The 12,500-nt window shown below is 29.1% G+C and overlaps 1 protein-coding gene across 2 annotated transcripts in view; it reads right to left on the bottom strand.

Annotated features, from left to right (window-relative positions):
* The window catches only part of LOC137649922 (tyrosine kinase receptor Cad96Ca-like), a 45,038-nt gene extending 40,580 nt beyond the window's left edge, over positions 1 to 4,458 (bottom strand). The window contains exon 1 of one of the 2 annotated variants that reach the window (XM_068382865.1): positions 3,358 to 4,458. In XM_068382865.1, coding sequence (XP_068238966.1) covers positions 3,358 to 3,412 — 55 coding nt within the window. In that variant the 5' untranslated portion in view covers positions 3,413 to 4,458. The remainder of the gene's footprint in view (positions 1 to 3,357) is intronic. The other variant, XM_068382864.1, reaches the window with a different exon arrangement.
* Between the last annotated feature and the right edge of the window lie 8,042 nt (positions 4,459 to 12,500).

The raw sequence follows: 12,500 nt of genomic DNA, 5'->3' as shown, positions 1-12,500 counted from the left end.
CCAAATAGGGTTGTAGCTTAACTAGTAGTAGTGATAATAATGCGTTTTTTTCACTCTACTTAACAATATAACGAACTGAATAAATATGCATATATATGTACAGTACATATATAAATTATGTATATATATATATATATATATATATATATATATATATATATATATATATATATATATATATATATATATATATATGTATATATATATATATATATATATATATATATATATATATATATATATATGTGTGTGTGTGTGTGTGTATAGGTATGTATATGTATTTATACGCATATATAAAAAATATAAATGTTATGTATCTATACAGCATATAATCATATTTGAATTTATTTATATATACATATAAACAATTGAAAAAAAATATGCAACCAAAGTTGTTTCTTGGGGTCCATCCAAATTCATATAAGAAAGCTACGATATGCACAGTCGTATTTCTCCCCATTCCATGGATTCACGAACTTTGGGTCCGATTTGGACATCGTGAAATTGAAATTAAGGTCACAGGGGGGCAATGACCTCAGAAAATGCCATGAGTAATACAAAATTCCTACTGAAATGTTGTATAATTTGCAAGGTATCAGGTGCACTTGTTAGGTCAAATATTGTCTATGTATGTATGTATGTATTTATCAATATATATATATACAGTATATATATGTATATATATATGTGTACATATATATCAATGTATATATATACAGTATATATATATATATATATATATATATATATATATATATATATATATATATATATATATATGAATATATATATATATATAATATATATATACAGTATATATATATATATATATATATATATATATATATATATATATATACACAGTATATATATACAGTATATATATATATATATATATATATATATATATATATATATATATATATATATATATATATATATATATATATATATATATATATACAGTATATATATACATATATATATAAATATATATATATATATATTTATATATATTTATATGTCTATAAGTTTATAATCAGCCATTATCCTCTTTATAATATAAGGATCCCTATTTATGGTATTTCTATGCCAGTCCACACCCACAAACTATCAGTTCGTCAGTGCATCGTCTTCTCTTCCTTCCCCTGCTTGTTTTGTAATCTCCAAGGACCCATTCTGCTATTCTTAGTCCATCGATTACCTGTCATTCTCATTATATGTCCTCCCCATGTACATTTCTTTTTCTGACATGTTAGAATATCCTCTACTTTAGTTGGTCTCGTATCCACGTTGCTCTTTTTCTGTCTCTTATTGTCATTCCCATCATTATTCTTTCCATTGATCTTTGAGCTGTAACTAGCTTGTTTTTTAAGGCTTTAGTAAAGCTCCAACTTTCTGATGCATAAGTTAAAACTGGCAGGACCATCTGAGTAAATACTTTTCTTTCTAGAGAAAGTGGCATTTTAATTTTCATAATCTGATTTTGTTTACCAAATGCTCTTCATCCTATGAGTATTCTTCTTTTAATTTCGTTCTTGTGTCTTGGGGAAACACTTAATGTATGCCCTAAGTACATATATTCATTAAGAATCTTTAGAGAATCATCCATAATCATTATTTGGTGTCTATATTTTCATTGAATATTATCTTAGTTTTACCCATATTCCTTTTCAGTCCAACATTTCTTCTTTCTCTATTAAAATCTTCTATTATCTTTTGCAATCCCGGCCATCTACAAATCTTAAGTTGTTAAGGTATTCGCCATTACTATTAATTCCTACATTTTCCCAATCTAAATTTTTAAAAAGTTCTTCTAGCCATGCAGTGAATAGTTTAGGAGAGATAGGGGTCTCCCTGTCTAAATCCTTTCTCAGTCTGAATTTTCTCACATCCTTATATAGTTTTAGGATTGCTATACTTCCTGTATAGATATCTTGAAGTTTTCTAATGTAAGATTCATCTATTCTTTGTCTTTGAATGGCTTTCATTACTGCTGAGGTTTTGACAGAATCAAAAACTTTCCCATAGCCTATAAATACTATACATAATTGTTTGTCACACACTGTTGATTTGTCCATCAGCTGCTTAATTACCGTACATAGATATGGTCAGTTTTGAATACCCACTTCTAAAGGGTTGCTGTGGCCTGATTGGCAACGTCTTTGCCTAGTGTTTCCCAGTCGGGAGTTCGAGTCCCGCTCAGACTCGTTAGTGCCATTAGTGTCTGCAACCTTACCATCCTTGTGAGCTAAGGTTAGGGGGTTTGGGAGAGTCTATAGGTCTATCTTCTGAGTCATCAGCAGCCACTGATTGGCCCTCCCTGATCCTAGCTTGGGTGGAGAGGAGGCTTGGGCGCTGATCATATAACATATGGTCATTCTCTAGGCACCTCTGCCATTCATGAGCGACCTTTAAAGCCTGCCTGGTCCCTTGGTTGATTAAAGTCTAGCTGTCCTTTCTACGATCTATGTAAATATCTTATATATTACGGAGAGTAATCTTATTGGATGGTAATGTTTGCCTCCCTTTTTGTGAATTAGCATAATAATATAGTTTTTCCAAGCTGTGGGTATAGAGCATTCATACAGACATTTTGTTTAAAGTTCAGTGATTTTTACTTCTATGAAAGCTGCTCTATCTATTATTGAATCAATTGTTAGGTCATCTTCTCCTGCTGTTTTGCCTCTTTTCATGTCTTCTTAATGCTTTCTTTACTTCTAATGTTACGATTGGTACCGGCTCAGGTGTTTCATTAGTTCTAGTGGCAAAGCTATTTCGTATAACACTGTTGTATAACAATGCATTTAAATCTCTCTCTCTCTCTCTCTCTCTCTCTCTCTCTCTCTCTCTCTCTCTCTCTCTCTCTCTCTCATCTCTTATTCATCCCTTACATTTTCTTTTTCTTGGGAGAAAATGACTGATGCGAAATCTCTCTCTTTCTCTCTCTCTCTCTCTCTCTCTCTCTCTCTCTCTCTCTCTCTCTCTCTCTCTCTCTCTCTCTCTCTCTCTCTCTCTCCTTTTATTTTGAGATCATGATCCACCCAACTCTACAATACTCAAAACAAAGTCTTAGAATCTTAGAAACTTTCTTCCATTATATATATATATATATATATATATATATATATATATATATATATATATATATATATATATATATATATATATATATATATATATGTGTGTGTGTGTGTGTGTGTATATATTTACAAATGAATAATTTTATACATCTTGCATACATAACCTACTTTTGACAAAAGGAATTCTACAATGTTCATTTCATAGTGTCATTATTTTAACCGACCCACATTTCGAAAAAATGTGAAAAAAAAAACGAAACGAATCGAAAATTACCTTTGATCGGAACGAAAATGATGCTGAAGAGAATGAAGGTCTGATAAATATCCATGATTGACACCTGGAGCTTTCATTCACTCTTGACAGGTTCCTCCTCCTCTGATGCGTTAACACCATCACATAAGTAATTCTATTTCCCTTTTCTTAATCACATCACGGGGTCTAATGTACATTTTGACGCCTGAATAATGCTCGACTTAACTGTATTAACTCCCAAGCACCTTAAGGGGTCGGATTCACACTCAATTTCTTCAGCTATTTTCTCCCTCACTTGATCTTCCTACTTTCTCTTTGACACCACTTTTATGTTGTTTTTTTTCCTTTTTATTTCCTACACAGACTGGATTCCATTGTGAGATTCCACTTCTATTTTGTGATAAGACAAGAAATTTTCCTGAAATAGGCAGTTTCTTCCGTCGAAAACATAGATCCCTGTTATGATCACAGAGAGCGCTTCTACTAAGAAAATCTCTTCCAAAGTTCCAAGGCCCTTTGCTCTTCAGATCCGCCTACACTGTTGCCATATGTAGAGCTCTAATTTTCCTGACTTGCAACCCTGATTTCAAAGGTTTTCTTCATTTCCCGTTCACAAGATATTACAACCTTCTTCCCAAATATTAGAGAATACAACATTGGTTTGACTATTTGACGATTATCCAATGGATTTCAAACAGAAATCTGTTACTAGACAACAGGTTCATTCTTATGTGGTTGTTCACAAGGCCAGTGTACCTTATCCACCAGCGTCTCGGCCAATAGCAGGCGACCTTACTCGTCGAAGAGCCAATCAGAAGTCGTCTTTAAGGCATCTCAGGTAATGGAGAAAAGCTACCGGAGGCGATCAGGCCAGACGAAACAATTTCGAATTCATTTTCGCCATTACAGCCTTTGCATTGAATGGAAGGCTTTCACTTTCTATTATGGACGAGAGAAGAGGACAGCATACGAGCCACAGCGCACTTTTTAGTCTTGAATGTCCCACTAAATCTATCTAAGGAGTACGAGACACCACTTCTTCCACAGGTACGAGCCAACAAAAGCCAGCAATGCGGAATTGTTATGGTGTGTAGCAGAGGGTTTCATCAACTGTGCGTGTGGTGGCGGCGGCAGCAGCAGAAGCGATGACGTCAGAGCGTACCTGGAAAATCTGGTGGGTGAGTTACCACCCGAAATGTTTAGGATATGGAATGGACTAATCTTCTTGCATGTATAAATAGCTTCATCCTTTTTTATATCCTGTTTTAGCCACATATAAAGTTCGAAAAGGGGAATAGGAAAACTCATGGGGGCCTATACGCATTTTTTTTCCTCATTGAAGATGAACACTTGTTGCCCTTGTAAAATAGATAGGAGGTAGAAAGCTAGTCGAAGCAAATCATGCCGCCCAGATGGTTGTCATGAATGGAATGCCATGTACGATACTTGCCTTGCCATCACTACATAACGGTATATGTGTTTCTTCCTAATTTCTGTATCTACCAGTCTAGGTGAAGATAATGCTCTATCGCTATTATTATTATTATTATTATTATTATTATTATTATTATTATATTTTTATTTATTACTTGCTAACCTACAACCCTAGTTGAAAAAGCAGGATACTGTAAGCCCAAGGGCCCCAACAAGGAAAAATAGCCCAGTGAGAAAAATATATAAGGAAAGAAATAAAATACACCCGAAGTAATTAATAATTGAATAGAACAGTAATAAAACAAATTCATAAATAAAATATAAAACTTAAAAAAACAAGAGGAAGAGACACGAGATAGAATAGTGTGCCCGAGTGTACCCTCAAGAAAGAGCGTTACTTTTGACAATGACAATGCTAATTTTGCACAATTTTATTATTATTAGTAATTATTAATGTCTACAAGGTGTTAACTGTTTATCGGGATCTGGCGATCGTCATTATTTGTTGTTGTTGTTGTTGTTGTTATAATTATTATTATTATTATTATTATAATTATTATTATTATTATTATTATTATAATTATCATTATTATTATTACAATTATCATTATTATTATTATAATTATCATCATTATTATTATTATTATGATTATAATTATTGTTATTATTATTATTATTATTATTATTTCTTCTATTATTACTTGCTAAGCTACAACCCTAGTTGGAAAAGCAGGATGCTATAAGCCCAGGGGCTCCAACAGAGACAAAGGAAAATAAAATATTTTAAGAACAGTAACAACATTAAAATAAATATTTCCTATATAAACTACAAAAAATTTAACAAAATAAGAGGAAGAGAAATAATATAAAATAGTGTGCCCGAGTGTACCCTCAAGCAAGAGAATTCTAACCCCAATCAGCGGAAGACCATGGTACAGAGGTTATTGCTAACATGACGGATGGGAGATTGTAGCAATGGCCTCCTCTGATAATAATTAAACTAATAAAGCCGATTTGCTGTGACCAAGTTGTTACTGTTATTAGAATGATTTATTGTTAATTTGTTCTCATCATTTATTTATTTCCTTATTTCCTTTCCTCACTGGGCTATTTTTCCCTATTGGGGCCCTTGTGCTTATAGCATCTTGCTTTTCCAATTAGGGTTGTAGCTTGGCTTGTAATAATAATAATAATAATAATGATGATAATGATAATAATAATAATAAATAATGAATAATAAATAATAAAGATAATAATAGTGAAAATAATAAGAATAATAAAAATAATAATAAGAATAGAAATAATAATTAGAATAAAAATAATAATAAAATAATAATGATAGTAATAATAATAATAATAATAATAATGATAATAATAATAATAATAATAATAATAATCGAGAAATTTAATCGGTAGAACTTCAAAAGTTCAAACTTGCAGCAAATGTTTTTTTTTATGTTGAACTGGCTGACATGAGTCTTTTTATAGTTTATATATGAAATATCTTTTTTGATGTTGTTACTGTTTTTAAGATATATTATTAATTTTTGTTTATTTATTTCCTTATTTCCTTTCCTCACTTGGCTATTTTTCCTTGTTGGAGCCCTTGGGCTTAAAGCATCTTGCTTTTCCACCTAGGATTGTAGCTTAATAATAATAATAATAATAATAATAATAATAATAATAATAATAATAATAATAATAATAATAATAATAACAGCTTTTTTCAACCTATAATTGGTAGTTTGTGATTTGGCATTCGATTAATGATGAATTTTGAACATTTAAAAGTGTTTTTCATATTTCAAATAAGCCATATATATAAATACATTAAAGTCTGGATTCTCTTAACGACCTCGGGATCAGAGCCCCAGGCGAAATCACTCAAAGATATATGAAGATGATATTCCAATAATATTTCAGTCATATTTCTGAAAAGTACCAATGTATTAGATAACTAAATCTTAGTCATTGATGTAATTATTATTATTATTATAATTATCATTATTATCATCATTATTATTATTATTTTTATAATTATCATTATTATTATTATTATTTTCATAATTATTATTATTATTATTATTAAGGAACTGGAGAATTACTTGACGTTACGTTTCTGGAAAGATGTCAGCTCTATAACGTCATTCCGAAATTTGCGAGATTTAAACTACATAGAAGAGAATTACAACGGAAGGACTTCTACAGAAAATGGCAAAAAACTTTGATATTAAAGGAGCTCGACCAGAAGAGGAAAATAGTTGAAAGACACAAATTAAATTTAATGAGATGTTATGAAACTGTAAAAAATGTGTTATCTTTTATTGATTTCAATCATATATTACATTATATTCATAAAAATGTAGATAAATTTAAGTACCAAATATCTGTTAATCATGCACGAAAATTGTATAATTTAGGGGCATTTTACAAACTACCTTGTTTAGACTCTCATTGTGTAATTACAAACCTGTCAAACAGATCCTTTTCCAATAAGGAGAAATGGTTGTTATCCTTTGGACTGGAACATTGTCTATCTCCAAGGGTATCAAAATTCAAATTTTCTTTCTCTTTAGAATCCATGTATTGTAAACTTATGAATTATCCAATTGTTGACAAATTTCATCCTGGTGACCTTATAACAGATTTAAAAACATTAATGTCTAACACCCTTAAATCTTTCAAACAATCTGAGAAGGTAAGCTTTGATATAATAACAGAGTCGGATCTCAAAATTCTGAAAAACTTGTAAAAGGATAAAAACATAATATGTAAACCGGACAAAGGAAGAGGCGTGGTCATTATGAACAAACAAGATACCTTACGAAAATGGACTCCATTCTCAATGACCCTTTCACATTTGAAAAATTAACATATCAAGACCCTTTTAAAAATACCCTTTTGTTAGAAGACCGATTAAATAGATTTTTAAAGAAATTATTAAACCAGAAAAACATTTATGAAATAGAGTACAAAACATTATATAGCAGCGGATCTAATCCAGGAATCATGTATGGCCTTCCAAAAATACATAAGGCAAATATACCACTAAGGCCAGTATTGTCATCTTTTAAAACTCACAATTATGAATTAGCAAAATTCATAATTCCCGGAATAAACAAATATGCTAAAAATGAATACTCCCTGGAAAACACCTATGAATTTTTTAATGACATTAAAGATACCCCAATAAGTGAAGAAAACTATATTGTAAGTCTAGATATAACGTCCCTATATACGAATGTACCGGTTCAGGAAACTATTAATATAATTACAAATCTCATATATGATAATAACGACAACTTCAGAGGTTTGAATGAAAATGATTTCAGAAAGCTTTTAGATTTAACCGTTAATAACACCTACTTTGTATTTAATGGAAATTACTACAAACAAAAAGAGGGTTTAGCAATGGGTTCACCTTTATCTGCCACTCTAGCAAATATTTTTCTTTGTTATCATGAAGAAAAAGGGTTAAATAATTGTCCATCAGATTTTAAGCCATTTTACTACAGAAGATACGTAGATGATACATTTATAATATTAAAAAAGAAGGAAGATGCGGAAAACTTTTTGAATTACATGAATTCACAACATCCAAAAATCAAATTTACGATAGAAAAAGAACAGGATAATCAAATCCCCTTTTTAGATATTTTAATAAAAAAATCAAATAACGGTATAGACACCAACATTTACAGAAAACCTTCTCACACAGGACTCGGAGTTAATTTTTTGAGTAGATGCTATGCCAATTTCAAGTTAAACACATTTAGCACAATGTTTTACCGAGCGTTCAGATTAACGTCATCTTTTGAAAATTTTCATAAGGAAATATGTTTCCTGGAGAAATTCTTTTCCAACAATGGTTTCCCATCCAAAATATTCTATTACAAACTCAGAACTTTCCTTAACAGTATATTTTGTCCTAAACCAAAGAAATTTGGTCCAAAAAAAGTTGAACTCTTCATAAAATTACCTTATTTTAATGATGAAACAAACAAATATATTAAAATCAGAATACACGAAATCCTGAGTAAATACCTACCACAAATTAAACCGAATTTAATATTCTATAATTATTCCAAAATAAAAAGTTTTGTTAACCATAAAGAAAAGCTGCAAAAGACCTTTGAATCAATGGTGGTTTACCTGTTTAACTGTCCAAATTGCCAATTAGCTTACATTGGCTCCACGAAAAAATGCATTTTTTTTCTCGCTACCAAGATCACAAGGGAATTAGCAGCTGAACTAGCAGAGCCTTGTTCAAACCTTTACAGTCCAGCATACGAGACCATTGCGAAATGGATTGTAAGTGTTCATTCTCTTTGGACAACTTTTCAATAATATACAGAGGCTCATATGAAAATGAAATAAGAATAGCAGAGTCAATTTTTATAAAATCTAAAAAGCCACAACTTAATCAAGAAATTTCTAGCTTTCCTTTGAAGATTGCCTAATTGTGCCTTTTCCCATTCTAACTTAGAATATATTTGTTTGTTTACAATATTTATGTACAGCTTGCTCTTTATTGTTTTACTTTCTTTTACCCAGGAACATGATTATGAACACAGAGATGTTTGAAACGTTGTTATTTGTTGGTGACGGAAATAAATTTAAGAATGTTTGGCGTTGTCGTAATTCTCCAGTTCCTTATTAAACTGAGGTTCCCTTCCACCCGCTCAGTATCGGATATTATTATTATTATTATTATTATTATTATTATTATTATTATTATTATTATTATTATTTTTATAATTATCATTATTATTATTTTTATTTTTATTATTATTATTATAATTATAATAATAATTATTATTTTTATAATTATCATTATTATTATTATTATTATCATTATTATTATACAAAACATATTTTTCCATTCAAAGATTTTAGAATTTTCCTGAGAGTCATATAAAAGTTGGCCCTTTTTTCCAACCAGGAAATATTCCAGGACTATCTTTAACGGCAGGAAGTGGTGACGAGCGTCTGCACAGTGATTATAAAGTTGAACTACGAATAATTGGATGGGCGTTTTGTTTTTCGCAAAAAGAAAAAAAAATAATTGCGCATTTTTAAAATATAAAAGAATTTTTTTTTTTTTTTTTTTTTTTTTTTTTTTTTTTTTTTTTTTTTTTTTTTTTTTTTTTTTTTTTTTAGGGAAGTAAAGTGAGCGTACGCAATGCAATAAGTACTTCATAACTTATTTTCATAAATGTCGTTACCCGTTTTTTATTGTTATTACACTATTATTATTATTATTATTATTATTATTATTATTATTATTATTATTATTATTATTATTATTATTATTATTATTGTTATTGTTATTGTTATTGTTATTATTATTGTTATTATTATGATTATTATTATTATTAATTATTATTATTATTATTATTATTACAAGCTAAGCTACAACCATAGTTAAAAAAGCAGGTTGATATAAGCCCAAGGGCTTCAACAGGGGAAAATAGCCCAGGGAGGAAAGGAAATAAGGAAATAGATAAACTATATGAGGAGTTATGAACAATTAAGATAAAATATTTTAAGAACAGTAACAACATTAAAACAGATCTTTTATATATAAACTATAAAAAGAGATTTATGGCAGTGGGAACTTTTTTTATCTAATTTATCTTTTGTTTTTTTTAAGTTTTTAAAGTTTATATATGAAAGGTCTAATTTGATGTTATTGCTGTTCGTATAATATTTCATTTTGATTGTTAACTACTTCTCTTGTGGTTTATTTATTTCCTGGTTTCATTTCCTCCTTGAGCTATTTTTCCCTGTTGGAGCCCATGGGCTTATAGCATCTTGCTTTTCTAACTAGGGTGTTGCTTAGCTTGTAACAACAACAACAACAACAACAACAATAATAATGATAATAATAATAATAATAATAATAATAATAATAATAATAATAATAATAATAATAATAATAATAGTTAAGTAGGGTGGGGATTTGGGGAAATAAGTTAAATATCTAGGACAAGCCTAATACATTGTAGATTAGCTATTAATAATAATAATGATAATAAGTAGTAAAAAAATCTCGTTTTTCTTAAGTGCTATCAGATGCGAAAAAAAATAATCCACTTTATCATGCTTTTAAAAATGCTACACCTCAGAATTTTATGCATTATGCCTTCTTACAGTCTCTCAATCTTTGACTGTAAGTATATTTTTAACTACACAAACGATGGGTAAACTCTACCGAGGCGTTTCGCCACATATCAGGTGATGTCTTCTGCCCGAAGACTATTCATTGGATATTATTTCTTAATAACTTGATCATTCCATAAGTTTTTCTTTATAAAGATTATATATATATGTATATATATATATATATATATATATATATATATATATATATATATATATATGTGTGTGTGTGTGTGTATATATAAGTATATATATATATACTTATATATGTATACAAATGTATATATATATATACTTATATATGTATACAAATGTATATATATATATACTTATATATGTATACAAATGTATATATATATATATACTTATATATGTATACAAATGTATATATATATATATATATATATATATATATATATATATATATATATATATATATACATATATATATACATATATATATATAATATATATATATATATATATATATATATATATATATATATATATTATGCACGCACACACACACACACATATATATATAATATATATATATATGTATATATGTATATATATATATATATATATATATATATATATATATATATATATATATATATATATATGTATATATATATATATATATATATATATATATATATATATATATATATATATATATATATATGATTGTACGACAAAATAGCTTGTCCCTTTATAGCCAGTTCCAAAATAGCCAGTCCAAAACAGCTAGTTCCAAAATAGCTAGTATACCAAAACAGCTAGTTCCAAAATAGCTAGTATACCAAAACAGCTTGTTCCAAAATATCTAATATACCAAGTTAGGTACTATACAAAGTTAGCTAGCATACCAAAACAGCTATTGAACAAAAACTGGGATAAAAAATACTTAAAAAACTGCGAGATTATCTAAAATTCATAAAATTATTTGGTAATGCCAGTATAAAAGAAATAAACTTATTAAAATTTATTAATTTCATTGGTAACACCAATATACAAGAAATAGACTATTCAAAATTCATATTGAATCAGTATTTTATAAGATAGGTAATACCACGAAGGAATTCAAATGTCGACATTTCTTCATTTTGCAGTCTTTGTTTTAAAGTTTGAATCCTCCCATTAATTTATTTGGCTTTTTTGCTTGTAGTCTCCCTTTCGCCCGATAAATAAGAGGTCAACTTATTTCTTTGCGTAGTTTCTTCCCTCTGAATACCTCTTAAAAACCACCATAAGGAAGGGTGCGGAGAATCATATAGGGTTTGAATCACTCGGTGCCTTCCTTCAATCTTGTTTGTGGTTCTCGGTAATCCATCTGTCGACCTTTGTGCAACGCTCCAAATCGTTGGTGAAAATAGAGGTGGCTTTCTTCTTCCTCCTGTTCTTTGAGGTCTTCCAATGTATGTATCTTAGAAATAACAGTACAATTCTTCCATTTCTTGCTCCATTTGAAGATCTTCTGTGTATCCAGCAATTCTTCAAATGCTTTGGTTATATCATCTGGGTCTAAAGCAGCAAGCAATTTACAATAAGAGCGAGAGTTAGTT

This window comes from Palaemon carinicauda, chromosome 11, assembly GCF_036898095.1.
Source record: "Palaemon carinicauda isolate YSFRI2023 chromosome 11, ASM3689809v2, whole genome shotgun sequence".
In the NCBI taxonomy this organism is placed as follows: Eukaryota; Metazoa; Arthropoda; class Malacostraca; order Decapoda; family Palaemonidae; genus Palaemon; species Palaemon carinicauda.
Note: the sequence above shows the minus strand (reverse complement) of the source record. Positions and strands in the feature narration are given on the sequence as shown.